Source organism: Drosophila rhopaloa, unplaced genomic scaffold, assembly GCF_018152115.1.
Source record: "Drosophila rhopaloa isolate 14029-0021.01 unplaced genomic scaffold, ASM1815211v1 contig_115, whole genome shotgun sequence".
In the NCBI taxonomy this organism is placed as follows: domain Eukaryota; kingdom Metazoa; phylum Arthropoda; class Insecta; order Diptera; family Drosophilidae; genus Drosophila; species Drosophila rhopaloa.
The window spans coordinates 11,982,265-12,000,456 of record NW_025334990.1 but is presented as its reverse complement, the minus strand read 5'-3'; the positions used below and the strand labels follow the sequence as shown (position 1 = coordinate 12,000,456).

Sequence of the window (18,192 nt, the reverse complement as noted above, 5' to 3'; positions counted from 1 at the left end):
ATGCCCAGCAAGGACCTCTTCAACCTGGATCAACCGGTCCTGAAGGAGCACCTGACCATCAATCGCCACACTGCGGCTATGCAGAAGTATGCCTTCACCAAGATTTGGTTCGGGTCACAGCAGGGTCCTGACCAGCTCAAGTGTTCCCGCTTGCGGAAGTTTTCTGTGGCCCTGGAGGCCTATTTCGACAAGGATTCTCCTAAACATATGGATGATAGTAACTTGAAGTCTGAGCAGAAGGAGCCAGAAAAGACCACTGAGGCTTCTCTGAAAGATAACAACTCTGTGAAGGAGTATGTGTCTCCCTTCCCGAATAAGCCAGTGCAACCAGCTCCGAAGGTATCGCCCCTCTTGAAGGGCGTTAAAGGGCCGACTATAGTGCCAGCTGGTTTTGATTTGAGCCAATTGGTGGAGTTTAAGAATCCCAATCACTGGCATCGCCGTCCCCATATGTGTACTGGCGATAGCATCTACTAGACGTTGCTTACTTATTTTTATATCAGTATATGGCCACCAACTCAACTGTTATTGCATTATCATAATCATCACCACCGCTGGACGATTTGGGATTTATTCTTTTAGCTGTTATTATTCTTCAATAAAGGATTGGAAACTACCAGAGCAATTGCAGCGCCAAACATATGCGTCTGTCAAACTCCGGCAAAGAAAAAAAAAAAAAAAAAAAAAAAAAAGTTTTTGTTTAGGTACTCCTCATACATGGCGTTGAGCTTTAGCTTAAGAGTTCAGCTCCTACCCGTGACTTGAATTTTATTAGAAAAAGGTGTTTAATTTTTTTTATTCTCATTTTAAACAGAAGCATTCAATTAGTACAAATTAAATTGATTGAAAAACACTTTTAAATCAGCATGGCCTATCAAATGACTTATAACACCGTTTGCATCTCATTTAAGTTCAAACTTCTATGTTTTGGTTTTAGTGTACTCATGGTAGATAGTGTATCTATGTATGTATATAGATACAAGATGGGTACGGGCATATATATTTGACAGCTGACATTTAGAAGAGGAGTACGAGCTAAAAACTTGAGGCCTCGTGCGTGCGAAAAAAGGAATGCAATAAAAGCAAATGTGCGAGACAGAAACAACCAGAAACAACGACAACAACATGTGCACATTATGCACAGACACACACATTTGCATGCCAAACAGTGGACGCAAAAATTCAGGGGGGTAAGTTGGGAAAATTGGGGGAAAGGGAAGAAAATTGGGTGCGTTACAATATGTAAATAGAGTGGCAAATATTATTGGGCCAAACACTTCCTAAGCCAACCAAAATGCAAAAATCTACATATGGAGCTCAGCAAAACGAATTTTCCGATCAACAATCGAATGACAATTTTTACGGAACTTTCACTTTATAACTTGCGATTTTTAACTTAAAATGTTTTAATAGGTGATTTTTCTTGTATTTATTAAACTGTAACTTTATTAGTTCAACGCACATCAAGCTTGTAAAATATTATCCCTGAATTTGTAATGCAATCTGAATATTCTTGAATAAAACTATATCGATCACTAATAGGCAAACATTTCTCTGCTTATTAAATATTAAATAAAACTTAACGATTAGTATCTTATGACTTATTAATGGCAAAAAAAAAATACCTCCAACTTTAAATGCCGTATCACTAGCAGCTTTAACCCTTCGTTCATCTCTACGTTAATATTTCATGGTCTTGCATCGCAGCTAAACTCCATGGTAATTGCATTATTCACAGCAGTTGGTGTTGCTGTTGTTGTTGCTGCTCTTTTCGAGCCTGGTTGAAATTTTTTACTTGACCTACCTCAAGGCTTATGGAGCACTTAGCCCAGTCAGTTGCCAGAGGCGCGAAGGGGAGAGTGCCCTTTCGGACGGGAACTAAAACTAAAGCTTATGCGAAAGCTTGTTGATAAGCTCTGCAATGGAGCCATATGCAAGCCGGTTGCAAAAACCGCCAGCAACAACTATAAAACAACCCGAAAAACCGCGTGATAAAGGGAATATGGGGAAAACGCAGGGAAAACTAGTCGAAAAGGGGAAAAAGAGGACAACAAGAGACAGACTCACTAAGTGAGAGAGCCAAGTTATCAAAAGTAATTATCAACAAAAGACAGCAACAATGCCAGCAAGCGGCTTATGGAGGAGCCCTGGGGGGCTAAAAGGAGCGGGAATCGCGGGGTTCGGGGTGCACGAGTCCTGGCAACATGAGTAAGTCAGCGTTAATTAAGTCAGGACACAAAACAAATGGCCAGCGCATCTAAAAATGCATTCTATTCCTGCAAATTTGCATTTGTTTGGGCAGAACAGGGGGTTTTCGGGGGTTGGTTAGATTTTGGAGAGAGAGAGGAAAAAGATTTTGTGAATTTGTTGGTTAGAGATTCATTAAAATTTTAGAGAATTATCGCCTTAGTTTTGGTTTTATGAATTTCGTTGTGCGCAGATACATTTTGATTTAGGTTCATTATGGCATTAATAACGATCTAAAGTTTGCACATCAAATTATGTTAATTAAAAAAACTTTTTTATTTCCATTCTAGCAGAATTTCAGGACATTCTTTTAGTCTTACATATTTATTTATTATAATCTTCGACATAAATGTGTTTAAAACTATACCCAAAGAACGTTTAAGAAAGTTTGGCAATCGATAAATGCTGTTATATTTATTTGTAAGTCGATCAAAGTAAATTATACTTCTTGAAGGTTAATTGCTTGCAATTTGAAGCTGCCAAAATTAAAGAAAAAATAATATAATAAGCCATTCGTGTCACGATCTCATCATTAGTTAGTTACCCGTTTCCTGAATGCTCTCGGCGCTGTGCGCATCTTTAAAATCGCATTAAAGTTGAAGTGCTGTGCCGGCTGTCAGGCAGCATTGACCCTGCAAACGCACACAGGCGTACTCAGACCCTCAAAAACCCTCAGACTCTGAGATACCGAGATGCCGAGATACCCAGATACCGAGACATGTGTAATTGAGGCAGCAATTTAAGCTGCATCATGCAACATTGCCAAACCGGAAGTGAGGGAGCACCACAAACATTCGCACACATATTATCCTGGGGCACGGAGGCAAGATGGCAAAGGGGAAGGGGCAGAGGTGAGCGAGTGCATTGAAACTTCAGGCCGGTTTTCGGCCTGGTACTTGCAGCTTGGTACTTGCTGCCTGATGCCTTTATTAAGCCAGCAAATAAAATCCTAAAACATCAAGGATACACTCGTTCTCATGCATAGTCAGGAGCAGCGATATCAGGACAGCACTGTGGGAAACAGATAAATGATAAACAAAAATAATTAAGTTTTCATCACTAAAATAAAAAGATAACAGATGTCTGAATACAACTAAAATGAATAACATATTCTATGTAATCGAAAATAACTTTTAAAGTAACCAATTAATAAAATAAATTTAATTTTGATCTTTTAAAAGGCTTTCCTTTACATATAATTAAATTATCTTTGAACATAGAAATGTGGTATTTCCTTGGTATATATATATATTACTTTCCTCGAAAATATCTACTATACTACTTAAACTAAGGTCCATTTTATCGGCTTCATGGTAAGCTAAGTGTAAGTTTAAAGCTAAGAAAACGTAATAAACGGAAGAAAAACCTACTTACCATAACGAATGGGTCCAAGAATGCGTATTACTCCTCTTTGGTTCTCAACAAAATCCTTACTAAATTATCGTTACTATTGATAATTTTTTTTTTAGTGTTTTGAAGTAGCAGCAGCAGCATCGCATCCTTCACATGTTTTGTATACAAGCCCAGGCAGTTGCAATTTATGCACACAACTTGTCAACGCAGGGCGGCGGCTTGAATGGCTCGAAGGGGTGACGAAGTAGTGAAGACAGCGGTGACGAAGGAGTGAAGAGGTGGTGAGGGCGGGCTCACAAGTGCTGCATTGGTTAGCCAGATGATGGGCAGGAGCGGGAAAGATGTGGGAGGTTGGTTGAATGCTTGATGGCAGCAAGCAATTTACACCGCACAATGCGTTGACACACGTCGTCCGCAAATGTGCGGCCAGAAGACAATGGAGAAACAGGGAGCCAAGGACCCGGGATCCCTGCATCCCAGCATCCAAGGATCCACAGTCAAGACGGAGCTTCCTGCCTCATTAAGCCAGAAAAGTGTCAAATGTCCTGGCTGGCAGTGGCATGGATGAGCAGCCAGGAGCTCATCTCGTTCAACTTCACTTGCAGTTCTAATCTCGAGCCAGAATTTACGACTCGGTGTCCTTTAGCCGGTTTACTTTCCACACCCGCCGCCTCATAATTCACAGAAGTGTTGACAATGAAAACGAAATTCCCATTAAAATGCAATATGTTGCAGCAACCGAGGAGTCTCACTTGCCCAGGACAAATGTTTATCTGGCCAAGAGTATCGGAAAGTGGCCGGAGAGATTGGGTTGGGGTTTTGGGAGGATGGCCTATGAATTTCGCACAAAATTTATGATTACATTTTCTGTGTACCCAGTCGCGTTATTCAATTCACAAAGCTTAATTGAATTGAGCAGACAGTAAAATATGGTTTAAAGCATTTTAGTGTTAAAAGAAAAATATATTTTTAAGAGTAGAAATAGTGTTTCCATGTGATTATAAGCAATTTATTCCTGTATATTTAAAATCTTTAAATCAGACAAATTAGCTGTGATATCTTTTCAGCACAAATCTAAACATCCGCATTAATTAAATAAACACGACAGCCATTTATTTGTGTTAACAAACTTAATTTACATAAATGACGGAAATAATTCGTTAATTCCTTTATGTTTTATCATTTAAAATATCCGTTTTGGCTTCCAATTCAATTAAAATGTAGGCAAAGCAACAAATTAAAGCAATTATTTGTGCTGAAATTTAATTTATCCTGGCTGCATTTCCTTTTGGTTGTTCAAGGCTTTAGATGAATTTCGCCTGTGGCATTTTGGGTGGCTAATCGTTCTTTTGATCATTTTGCGGTTGATATATATAAGCTGCCAGAAGGTAAGGGAAAATCAGGGGGATTAAAGTTACCAAATATTTAAGTACATTTATGAAATTCTGGCAATAAATCCATATGGATTCACGTAAAAGGGGGTGACCTTGAAATCAGTGCCCACTCAGGGAAATAAAACTCCCCTGGAAGTGCAGTAAAAGTTTGGGAAATTGCCTCTCAAAATTGCGTTACGCATAAAATAACACATTTTCCGGCTCACTTGGCAGGGAAAGAGCAAAAGCGGGTCCTTATGCTCAAGGATTATGCATAAAATGTTTGCTCACTGAAACTGAAATTGTGAGTTTCCTTTCGCCTGCACATATGTCTGTACATTTATATATCAAAATCAGAGACAAACATCAGCAAAAAATATTTATTTTTTTGCCTTTTATTTGCTTTGCTTATTTCTCGCTTGCTAAATAAATTGAATTATTCCAACACACAGCCGCACATTTTTATGTTTTTTTCGGGTTTGCCACGTGGCGTATGCGTTATATTGAAAGCCAAAGTCAAACACTTTTCTTCTTCGTTTCAAGCTTGTTGCTTTGATTGGCTGCAGCTTCTGCTTTTGCCTTAGCAACTCCTGTTTGATGTTTGCTAAACTAATTTGGCTGAAGCAGCAGTAGTAGCAGTAGCAAAAATGAAACGAGGAAAAGCAGCAGTTGTAGCGGGGAAGTTTCCTTTCCTCCTGTTTGCATATCAAGTATACGCAACGTTGATTGGATTTGTAAACTGACCAAGACACTGCCCTTCAACACCCATTCCCCTTGTTAGAGGCACCAGCTTAATAATCATTTCTGCTTAAAGCTCAACGTTGCCCAACGATTTATACACATTGCAAAAAATTATCATGATTATTAGAATGTTAAACTGTAATCAAAAAAAATCAAAATATTTATTGCCTTGTATTATTTAATTCTTAAGCTTAATCACTATTTTAGTTGGAAATTATAGGTATGAAATAAAAACAGTGCCTATTAAAAATTTAAAAAATATTAAAGTTAATTATTTGATGAACCGATTGAAATTTATTCAATTTACATTGTATTTAACCATAGTTGTTCACAATCATTAATTTTAACTTATTATTAAGGATACTTATTTGATAAATTGGTTGAAATTCATTTATTTCCATTCGCTCTTAACCAAGGAGCCCTCAATCATTAAATTCGTTCTATTTTTTATACATTTGTTTTATTATAAAAATGTTTTTTATTACCAAAGCAAAGCTCAGCCATCTTTTCCTGTGTTTAGCTGCAGTGTCAAGCAGAGTTACGAACTCAGTGCGTGTGTATTTGGGTGAGTGGATGAGTGTGTGGGCTGGCGTTATCCTTGGCACGTCCTGCAGGCATCGACGTCGGGCCTGTCATGTTCACCTCCGCCATGCAAATCTGACAAGATATGGCATCTGCTCTTTCTGAGTCGCCGTGTGTTTGTGCATATCGATATTGCAACTGCGGTGTTACGTTTGCCAAGGAGAATGGGTTAACACCTCCGCACCCATAATCGTTCACATCCCAGTCGTAAAAAGACAAAACCAGCACATAATATGGCCACTTTATAATGCCAAGGAGCTTTCCACTTCATTCGAATATGTGTTTTGTGGCTGACGATTCGAAGGATATCCCTGGGGCAAGCTGTCCTTTCTTGTGTTTTCCTTTGCCATTTTAGGACACAGAAAAAGCATAGATGTAACATGCAAGACTGTTCTTTAACATTGTTTAAACTCAGAAATAAATATTCAGGATTTTTGGAAGGACTCTAAATCGCCTTAAAGAATGTAAAGATTTTGTTATTACTTTAATCGCTTGTAGGTTCTTTTATCTGATGTAAAACTTAATTTGTTTTGTTTCTTTTGTACCTAAATATGTAAGCAAATTAAAGTCTGACTGTTTAAACGCTGAAGTATGCAAGGGAAAATTATTTGTACTAAATATAATGTTAAATCGGATCAGCACTGCCTGTATTGACTCGCAGAACTGCAGATGGACATTTCCTTTAACCATTTAGTGTAGCCCACGTTCATATCACTCAACTTCATTTTCACAACCCCATAAGCTTTCCGTGTGCCTTTTCCCAACAAGCTCGTTAAAAAATCTGTAATAAAGTTTTGTGAAGACTGCGGTTGGCATTCTTCAGCGTCTTCAGCATCTTTAACATCTTCAGCATCCATAAACTCGAGGTGGCAACTAAAAGTGACGTCATAAATTTCGGTGGGTACTTAAACTGGCGGAAGTATAACTCCCTCCTTTCGCCCAACACTTTGACTTGTGGCTAATGAATTTATGTTGCCCTTGTTGCTGCTGTTTCAGTTGTTATTTTTTCCGGTTACTATTTTGATGAAGACGATGATGATAAAGCGGGAGCAGAAGCAACAACGCCAGAACTTAAACTTTAACTGAGCCAGTTGATTGTCGTGTGGTCGTGCACTTGATAGCATGGCAGCTCAAAGTTGGCGCACAGAGAAAAATAATGTACTAATTTTTCAGTTTAGTGTTAAGGAAGTTTTAGTAGTCCCTGGTAGATCTTTAAAAAAAAGTCGACCGAAAGAAAATAATATTTTAAAAGTATTTTTTAGTAATAAATTGGGATCAGTTTTTTGTAATTAATGTCAATGGATAAAATTGGAATTGAATTAATAAAATGTAGAATATTAATAGGTTTTTATCAACCTTAATACTCAATATGTATATTACAAAATAAAACTTTGTTTTATTTTAAAAGTCATAAATTTGAAAACCATTCATAAAATTGATTTAATATCGAGACAGTTTTATTATTTTTAAAATACTAGTAGATACATTCTCATATATAATATAATTATTTTTTCTTTGTGTTTATAATAAAAAACATTCTTTTAATAAAAACTCCACTTAAAAGTGTAACAAAATTAATTTGACAATTTTATGAATGTCTCCATCGAGGGCATTAAAAGAGGTTGAGCGGACACCACTGGCCAAGACTAAATCGAAAATTGTTTCATTAGCATGGGACAGGAAAAACAACAGAAGCAGAATATCCATCAAAGTTTCCACTTGGGAAGAGGGGGAGATACAGATAGATAGAACGGAGTTCCCAGCTGGCAGACACCTAAAAGTCCCCTTTAGGAAGTCAAATTATGCAGCATGTGCATGATTGATTAACTTTGAATGGGGGCGTCGTTCGTGATTTAGCAAAAAATACAAAAAAAAAAGAAGAAAATTGGTGTGTGAGCAAACCCAATAATCTCACAAAAGAGTGAATATTAAATGGGAGGGACGGGTGGAAGGACAACGGCAGGACCCGCACGACTGACACTTAATTAGAGGCACGCCGGAAACGGAAACGAGATGCATGGCCATCAAGTGGGTCGTGTGCACTGACGGCGGAAGACGAGCAATTTGCACGGCTAGAATGGCAAGGTCGCCAGGTTGCGTCCGTGATATATGTGGTGTATGCGAAAATGTGTGGAAAAGTCTCAAAGTCTCTTGAGAGGAATGTCCTCAGCATTTAATCTAGACAAGTTTTCTAAGGTGTAAAAACCGTGCAAGTATGATTACTTCAGAATTTTCACCTCTGAAAGTTCCTATTAAAATTAAAATTGTTTCACTCCATATTATAACTTGCAATTAATTTTATTAGAAACAGCAAGAGTGTCTTACTGGCAGCCTCTTCAGGTAGATTTCGCTGCATTTGAATATACTTAATGCACTCCTGGATGTCAACATTTCCCAATGCATCTCAACATAAAAAAATCGTCTTTTATTGAAATTTACTGTGATTTTAACAATATGTTTTACTTTAAATAGTTTTCTTTTTTAAATTGCACACTAAATAAATGGTTTTAGTTCATTTAATTTAAAGCACATAAATTTGTTATTGGGAAAAAGTTTAATAATTATAAATGACAAAATCATACATATGTTAATGTTATGTTTTCTTCATGTGTTGCTTTTATTAGCTCTTCACCGAAATGAGTTGAGCTGCTTATAAGGACATAAACAGGAGGGAGAGAAAGGACCTAATCAGGGGGAGTTGGCAGGAGTTTTTCCAGCGCGGGACGCACAGATGCCTGGCATATTTCGTTTTCGGAGGAGTTTTCTATCTAAGCGGGAGCATCATAATTGCGGCCGCAGCGCAGGAAGTGCACAGGAAGAAGAAGAAGGGGCCAAGGGGGAGTGGCATTCCTGTGCATAATTGAAATTCCAGCCTAAACGCGTTTGTAACGGGAAATTGCGCGCTTGGCCAAAAAAGCGCACAACCGGACGCAAGGATGCGGATGCGAAAATGTCCACTCCACAAAAACAGTTTATTTATTTTTGGTTTTTTTTTTTTTAATTTAACACGCAATTATTTTACTAAGCTACTCTTTGTGCACGGAAAAAAAAGCTAGCCATTAATTCTAATGTTACAGTTAGTTTTGTATTGTAAAAATTTAAATTAATATGGTTTAAATAGCTAATTTATTTAAATTCTATAATCAAACAAATATAGTTCTTAATATAATTTAACTTCGTAAAGCGAATGGAAGTTTAAATGTTTAAAAAAGTTATGCAAAATATGGGTCTATGACTATTATTTCAATTAAACGAAAAGTGATTATTATTTTTTCCATGGAAATGCATAATTGGCGGTGTAATTAGTTTGGCAAATAATTAATACAGGCATAATTTCACCTTTGGGTGACATTTGGCAAATCTACAATGCGAGAAACGTGACGTGTGGGCTGCCGAAAATGTAATTAATTTCAAGCCAAACAATAATTATTATGATGCACCGGTGTAGCAAGTTGTTTGCAATAGTTATTGTAGTGGTAATTACATTTCGTAAACATATTACGCTCGGGGGATTAAATCTCCAAATCCCTAAACCAACCCCCTTTCAAAACTCCCCCTCATTTAGGGATTTATAGAAAGAAAAAAATTTAAATTTGAATTAAAGTGGACAGCTGTTAAAACGGCGTTGCCACCTTTCAGCACTTCATAAACCAAGTCGCGCCAAACTGCGCATGCTTGAATTTTCCAATAAACTGGTGTATTCCAGCGGAGTCCTTGTGGAAAAACTCAGTGTGATAAGTTGGCCAGTACACGCCGAGCTATCAAAACGTACAGACGGGCATTTTTCTGCACTTTATTCGTTATCAACAGAGAAAAATAGAATATTATTGGCAAAAAAAGGACTTGGTGCATTGATAAGTGAAGGCAAAATATCAAAAATAAATTAAACAGCGCTTAGATAGCAACCAAAACGGCATTGACTTAAATTAAATAGTTAACAATTAATTTTGTTTATATTTCAAACACTAACGCTCATTGCCAGAGCTGGCAACCCTACCGCCCGCTCTCTCTCTTCACGGCTCTCTTTCGATGTTGTAAAATGCCGCCCGGCCAGTGTTGCTCAACTCGCGGCCGCCGTCTGATTTTTTAGCTGCTAGAAATGTTTTGTGTGTGTTTGTTTAATGTTTCTGTTGTTTAAAAGCGCAAAACAAATGCTGAAACTAAATGAAAATGATGTGAAGAACTGAGCCAAATGTGTGTGCGCGATGCATTTCCTCGCAGAGAGCGAGGATCGAACCCTGCCGTCCCCGCCTTCCCCCCCGCGAATCGTTAAACGCGCCAGGAAATGAGAAATCATAAAAGATAATGAACGAAATGTGAATATATACATGTGTTTATGCCGCCGCGGTGTGTGTAAAATAACAACAAGTTCTGGCCATGTTTATCAGTCGATGAAAAGAAAGCAGCGGCCAAATAAATAAACCAAAAACGAAAATGCGCGACAACTAGTGTAAATTTGTGTTGTTGTTGTTGTTGTCGGAACCCCCGCTCCCACTCACACACACACAAGCAGCCTCCCAGGAAAAGTAAAAGTTCCAAACAAAATTATAAATAAATAAATAATTAAATAAAATATCAAAATTATTGAGGATTTAAAGAATTTGGATTTACTAAACCCACAAAATGCAGGCCAAAAAGCGTTATATACTGGTTTTTGTCTCCTGCGCTTTTTTGGCCTACGCCTATTTTGGAGGATATCGCCTGAAAGTTTCGCCCTTGAGACCCCGTAGAGCCCAACACGAATCGGCCAAAGATGGTGGCGTCCAACCCCACGAGCAGTTACCTAGTTTTATGGGCTCCCCGGAAATGCAGGAACTTAAGCTCCTGCAGGGTAATCAATCGAAGAGCTCGGATAACCCAAAGTACCAGGTCGCCATTCCACGTAAACCCGACTGCCGCATGGAGACCTGTTTCGATTTTACACGCTGCTACGATCGCTTTTTGGTCTATATCTATCCACCGGAACCCCTGAACTCCCTGGGCGCCGCACCGCCCACTTCGGCCAACTATCAAAAGATACTCACTGCCATCCAGGAATCAAGGTATCACACCAGCGATCCCACGGCCGCCTGTCTTTTTGTGCTCGGTATCGATACCCTGGATCGGGACTCGCTATCCGAGGATTATGTGCGCAATGTCCCATCCAGATTGGCGAGATTGCCGCATTGGAATAACGGTAGGAACCACATCATCTTCAATCTGTATTCGGGCACCTGGCCGGATTACGCGGAGAGCTCCTTGGGTTTCGATGCGGGCGAGGCTATTTTGGCCAAGGCCAGCATGGGAGTGCTCCAAGTGCGACACGGATTCGACGTCAGCATCCCGCTCTTCCATAAACAATTCCCGCTGAGAGCCGGCGCCACTGGCTCCGTGCAGTCCAACAACTTCCCCGCCAACAAGAAGTATCTGCTGGCCTTCAAGGGCAAGCGGTGAGTTAATAACGTTATTAATATATTTAGGTTTTTATAAATAAACCTCACAAGCCTATGAATCGAAGAGAAGTGTATTTTTGCTTACTAATCTGAAAGCAGAAAGTCGGAATCTACTGTATTTCATGTCTAATCTCAAGCGAATCTTCTGCAGTTCTTCGAAATAGGCGTGTTTACAAGAAATGATAGAATGTAAACATAAATTTTAATTGTAGAGCGAAGAAATAATATATTTTTTAATATGTTGCTTTCCACATACTCTTTATCTTGTTTATTTTGGAGATAAGATAGGTTAAAAAAGAAGTGGGCCAGCGTTGATCTTAATTTACATCAGTTCTTACCAACAGAGCTAATAGAAAAAGTAAAAGTGAATGAATCTATAAGAAAATGTATTTTAAGAGTGCTAATATAAATCTTATAGGAGATATTTGAATGAATCATTCGTGTTTTTCCCACGAAAATGTGTATACAAAATGTAAATAATTTGAATATAAAAAGCTTATAATTTTTATAGTCGATGGACTACTTGAATACATTACATACTTAACCTTTTTGATTATCTGCTAGCATTGAGAGGAAAATGAATGTATTTATTTAAGGGAATTATTCAAAAGGCATTGTTTGGAGTGGGAATAGAAATTTGAATATACAAAGTTAGGCGCCAGTGTCGGTCTTGAGTTATATAAAAATGTGTATATGATGGATTTTGGGGCCAGCTCTTAGTTTTTTTTAGGTTGACGAATAGCTTCTATCACAAATTCTGGGCTTATCAGTGACAGTATAAAATAGCTTTATGAGGTTCACAAAGTATTTATTCATACCAATTATAACAAGTGTGACCTAGAAGTTAAATAAATACTTTAAACAATAATTTTATTTGACAAACCTTTCTGCCGCGGAGTCATAAGGTGACAGAAATAATATCCCTGTAAAAACAAAACTGAATTCAGTGAAGCGGATTAATGCTTTCGAGTGTATGAGACTTGAAAAAGTAATTTCTTTAAAAGCAACTGTCATGCTTTTAAGAGGAGTAAGAGTTTTAAAGAGTTTTATATCTTTGGATAATCCTGGATCTTAAATACTTAAAAACAAGGAAAACAACTGACTGTTTTAGGTTAAGCAATAAACTATGCAACTCTTGCTTGATTTTCGAACGCTCAGAGAGCAGTCATAGGCGGAACAATACAGACCAGTCTTAAATTCGCTACCAATTGAAATAACCCCCATTTGAACCAGTCGTCTGGCTTAGTCAGGCGGCAAATTGCAGGTTGCATCTATCGCTGCCAATCCTCTGGGCTCCCCACAAAAAACTGTATGAAGCCAGAGGAGCAAATGCGAAAACCCAATCGAAATCCGAAACGTTTCACTATTCTAGTTTCAGGCCTGGTTCTTTTTTTTCTGCCGTGGGGCCATTCAAATTGAAAAATTGTCTAGCAACGCGTCATTCGTCATGTCCTCCCATATTCCAAGTTCCTCCTGTTTTTGGGGCCTTGTCCCCTTGGTGTCCTGGATCCTTTTTTTGCTGTTGCTACTCTTTTGTTTGTCGCCGCTTTATTGTTGTTTACTCGCTTCTACCGCCCACAACAACAAAAGAGACAGCAAAAGCAACAACAAGGACTGGGATGACGCTTCCTTTGACATGAAACTCGATTCAATAGCAGGCATCAGGATACAGGGAAAATATCAATTTTACAGGATATCCTGTGGTAGTAACGCATTTGGAATATCTAAATATCGCACATAAATCGTAGCATATATGTATATTTTACATTAATTTTTGTTTGTCGAATTATTAACCATTTTATAATTACTTATTACTTATTTTGATATTTCCACTTATTATTTCTATTAATTTTTAAAAATGAAATAAAACTTCTCACAAAGTAAACATTTTTCCTAGTGCAAGAAGCCTGTGTTATCTGACCTTTGCCCCTGTGGGTGTGGGTTTGTAAATGTGGGTGGGCGGTAGACAAGCGTCTAAGGTTGGGACCCACTATATCACCTGATATCCTCGTGGCGACATGAGCTCATTGTGCCCTAATTTAAAATTGATTTTCGCCCCCAATGCTTCGATAGCGAAGAACAACTTCAAATATAACTATGGAAATTCCTTGAGGACAAGGTTTCATTAAGTTAAGTGCCTGGCCAACAGCAATTAACACTCAGGCAATTAATATTGTACAAGTATGTGGGGAAAGGACCAGAATGGCACTTTAAAAATTACACATATAGCAATGTTTTCGTAAGTTACAATACTGTTCATGTGTGATAAAGATTCGCCTTAATGATTTCCTTTGAATAGGGTTACTTAAGAGCAATGGTGTTTTACTTTATTTTATAAAGTTGCCACTAAATAACTAACTGACTGAATGTGTATAACATTTTTCTTTTGAATCAGATTGTTTACTAATCAAAAATTAATGATTCAACAAATTTTTATTAAAAACTTAATATGCGAGAGGTACGATGAAAACCATTAAACACTTGTCCGAAACCAGAACCTTAAGAATTATTCATCAATTCAAATTGAACAGCATCAGAGAATACTTCAAAACTGTTGGAATTTTAAAATAATTTATATTCCTGATGTGCACTAGGGTTATGCTTTAGTATACAAGGAAAATAACAGCAGCACGAGTAAAATCAACAAACATGGCAAAGTCGGATGAGTACGTTCGAGGGTACGCCAAAGTGATGTTAAAGTTGTTAACAACACATACATACACAACTACGCACTCTCTGGAGGGCTGATGAAAAAGGGGGTGGGGAGTGGGTGTGACTCCACCCCCAACCCCACTTCACTTTACACATACAATTAAAAGCGAAAGGAACGACACGTACCAGGCCACTTTACAATTATGCGTCCAAACACCAAGAAGCGCACTGAAAAAAGTTATTTAACAATAGTACATTTTATAATAATCCGAACATAAAATATTACACTCCTATATTTTCAAAAATATTGAATATCTCTAGTTATATTTTAGTAAACTTTACTTAATTTCGAATGGAACTAGACTTAAATACATCATATGTATTTGTTTACGTAATATTCCACGACTATATAAAACAAATTTATATTTCCAAGGATCCGATTTATATTTTTTTAAGAACTTATGTCAGGACAAATATACATATTTAAATCGGGTTGAATAGCAAATATGCCAACTATTGAAGACTAATGTTATGTTACAGTTGTTTAAGAAATGAATCGATTTATATTACAAATCACTATACCTATTTTGAAATATTTACTTGATTAATTTTTTATTGTGTACCAATATTGTCGAGCTGAACAGACGGAAAGAAGTCTTACCAAACTAGCCACATATCCCAAGGCCGCCCGCCACCCCGAACCACCCGAAACCACCCGCACCACACCACCCACATTTACATACCCAGTTGCCTGGACATCCTTTTCGGCTTCGCTTCCCTGGGAAACTGTTGGGAAAGTTTTCTTTTCCTGTTTAATTGCAGCTCGCTCTCGCTCGAACTCCGTGTGTGAATTGTGGGAAAAGTGGGGAAAAAACATAAGCGAAAGGGGCGGGGAAAATAAGCGAAAGGGGAGTGGCAGAGAGGGAAAGTGTGTTTTCTGGGGTCAGAGTTAATCTGCGGTTGGCAGTCTGCGTTTGACATTCTTCTTTGGGGCTGTGGTCTCTGGCTTTCGCTGCCGAGAAATTGTCTGAGATTCGGGGATATAATCACTGCCCAAACAGGTTCCAATGAGATCATCAATAAAGCAAAATAAATAACTTGACCATTATCAATCATTGATGCTGATTAAGCTAACTAATCGATAAAGTCTGCAAAGCTTTTGACAGCTAATTTGAAAACCGAATGAAGTTTGGCCATCTCAAAATTCTCTTCTCAACTTTTTTAATTATGTGAAAATCATTAAAAATGGTTTTCAACTTATTCAAAATGAAATGGAATGAAATATTCGGCGTCCAAACAATTGACGATGTCTGCAAACTTTTGGGAAAATATAATGAACGCCATTACGCTTTTTAATATAAAATTCTTTTATTTAAATGATAATCATGCGTCAGCCAATTTTTAAATTTGCTATTTTAAAACCTTCTGATTTGTGGCTGAATTGTTGAAACCATATCAAAAAGGTTTTTTATTGCTTAGTATTAAATTAATTGATGTATATAATATAATTAAAAAAACTCTCTTAGCTTCCATTTATTTTATTGGCTTTTAACCTGTGCCGAGAGCTCTAATTCAATTTTAACACACTACTCACAGTTCCTTAAAAACAATGATACAACATCCAAAAAAATCCCAGCACTTCCCTTAAACATCTAATGAGCAAAGAACAGCGCAATTTCTGTGGCACCCCAAATTGACTTAAAAATTTAGCGTCAATTTCTTGGGGCATCCCCGGAGGGCGAAATCAACTTGCATGCTCTGCGAAAAGAAAACTTTTTCATCCACCCCATGAAAATAACCAAGTGAAACCTTTTGCCAGGTGCCAACGCCTTCGTTTCGCACGTTCTTGGCTTGGTTTTATTAACCTTTCATATCGCAGTTGATGGTGTGCGAATTTCATATGCTCGGCATGTGTAGTAAGACATACATATGGGGGTACATACCCATCCGCTATCTATAACTTGGCTGACTTTTTGTGACAATTGCTTGCCGCTTAACAGAAACTTGATGGGGCTTTTTATGAGTGACTTTCCGCAATTAGAGGAAAAACTTCACCCTGCTGCCGGCAAGCAATTCACCTTGAAGGGCCCGGCAAGTTGTGCTCATAATTTGGTTTCCTCCAATTAGCAGAGAAACGAGGACGACTGCAACTCACTCCTCATCGGGCAATTATTTAGTATTACTTTTTCCGAACTGGCTGCAGACTGTTTTGTTTTTTTTTTGTCCAAAGCTTTTTCGATCGACTCGGCGCAAACATCTCCATCTCCATTTTCCTATATGTATATATATATCCAGGACTTCTGACATTTGGAATTCGCTGCACATGTCCATCCATCGCTCTGAGGGATGTTGGCTTCTGGTTTTTGCTGGTTTAGTTAGCTTTGAGTTTCATTTGGTTGGGGATTTGGCCCTGGATGTGGATTTAGATGTCGGTTGGCTGTTGGATGTTATTGCACAGCATGCGTAGTTGGCCATGCCAAATTGCAATTGCATTTTACAGGCAAACATTTTTTGCTGCCACTTTTCCAGCGAACTCATACCACCACCTCCGCAAATCGCTCAAATCAATTCGCTGCGGTTCGCATTCGGTTTTATTTCATTGCAATTCGATTCGATTCGCCTTTTCTGTGGGTTAAAATTAGCTTTCAGCTTGGTGCTAGCTTTAAACTTAATTAATTTTTAACAAAATCACAATTCGATCTCGACTTTGGCCTTGGGGAAATTTTGGGTTGCTGCAAAATCTAATCAAAACCAAGAAAATTGCAACATGCACCTGAGTGTTTGGGTACTTCTCTGAAAAAAAAATTAGAGGAAAATAGCTAGTATAAGAAACCATTCTTCTTAAACTCCTATGTTTTTAATTCAGTGGCATACCAATCCTTGCATGTCGAAAATTCAATCTGCTCATTTAAATGTTTAAATGATGCATTTTAATTATTTATCAATTAATTTCCATCGCTCAGTATGATTCAATTATTATTTTCACTTAATTGTATTGCATTCAATTTTAATTTTTAATTTGTTCCTGGAATCGAAAAAGTTGCGTTTTAAAGTAAATGCATTAAAGAAATGCATTTAATAATAATATTAATTTAAAGCCAGACATCTTGTTTAAAAGAATTTGTTGGTAAATCACCACTGGTAATAATCCTGTTTGAGTTGAATATGAAATGGTTTAAAATGCTTATATTCACGCCACACCTGAATCAAGCCCATAAACCAGAGCATTATAAAATACATTCCATGGGCATCTGGTTTCAATATCCCCACAGTTCCTCGAACCACAAGCACTAAATCTATGCCGACGAGTTGACCTTAAAGATGCCAATAACCAGACGAGTGCTGGGGAGGAAGATGAGGGCGGGCCACCGAGTAACCTCATCGGGGAAAGAGGAAAAGCGGGAAAGAGGGAAACAGGGAAAGAGGCCCACAGACCTCGCCCAAGTACTCTCTACTTATGACGTGTAAGCGGCTCAAACAGTTTATGCGATTTTCAGCTTTATTGACGGCACGTGCCGAGCCGGCCAAAACAGGGATGGTGGTATACCCCCGAACGTGTGAAATACTATCCGCCATGGAACCGCCACAATCTCGTCTGACCCGCCCATCGCCCATCGCCCATTGCAACCCCCCGCTTTTACCCGCCTTCTTGAGAAACTCATTATCAATGAACCCTCGGCTCGGGGAGGTTATCGCACTGGAATGCCGCGTCCATCTCATTTCAGATTTGCGACAGCCGCGAGCAATTTAAAAACTGTTCCTAAATTGTCTCGAATTTCAGCGTTCAGCGGAACCCATCCACTGACATCCAC

At 38.2% G+C, this 18,192-nt stretch overlaps 2 protein-coding genes across 2 annotated transcripts in view; both read left to right on the top strand.

Annotated features, from left to right (window-relative positions):
* LOC108045022 lies at positions 1 to 477 on the top strand. The gene has a single exon (XM_017124194.1). It carries the CDS (start codon positions 1 to 3, stop codon positions 475 to 477), a length of 477 nt encoding a protein of 158 aa, XP_016979683.1.
* Positions 478 to 10,230: 9,753 nt separating this feature from the next.
* The window catches only part of LOC108045053 (exostosin-1), a 70,240-nt gene continuing 62,278 nt past the window's right edge, over positions 10,231 to 18,192 (top strand). Inside the window, exon 1 of the mRNA XM_017124225.2 lies at positions 10,231 to 11,725. Coding sequence (XP_016979714.1) covers positions 10,920 to 11,725 — 806 coding nt within the window. The 5' untranslated portion in view covers positions 10,231 to 10,919. The remainder of the gene's footprint in view (positions 11,726 to 18,192) is intronic.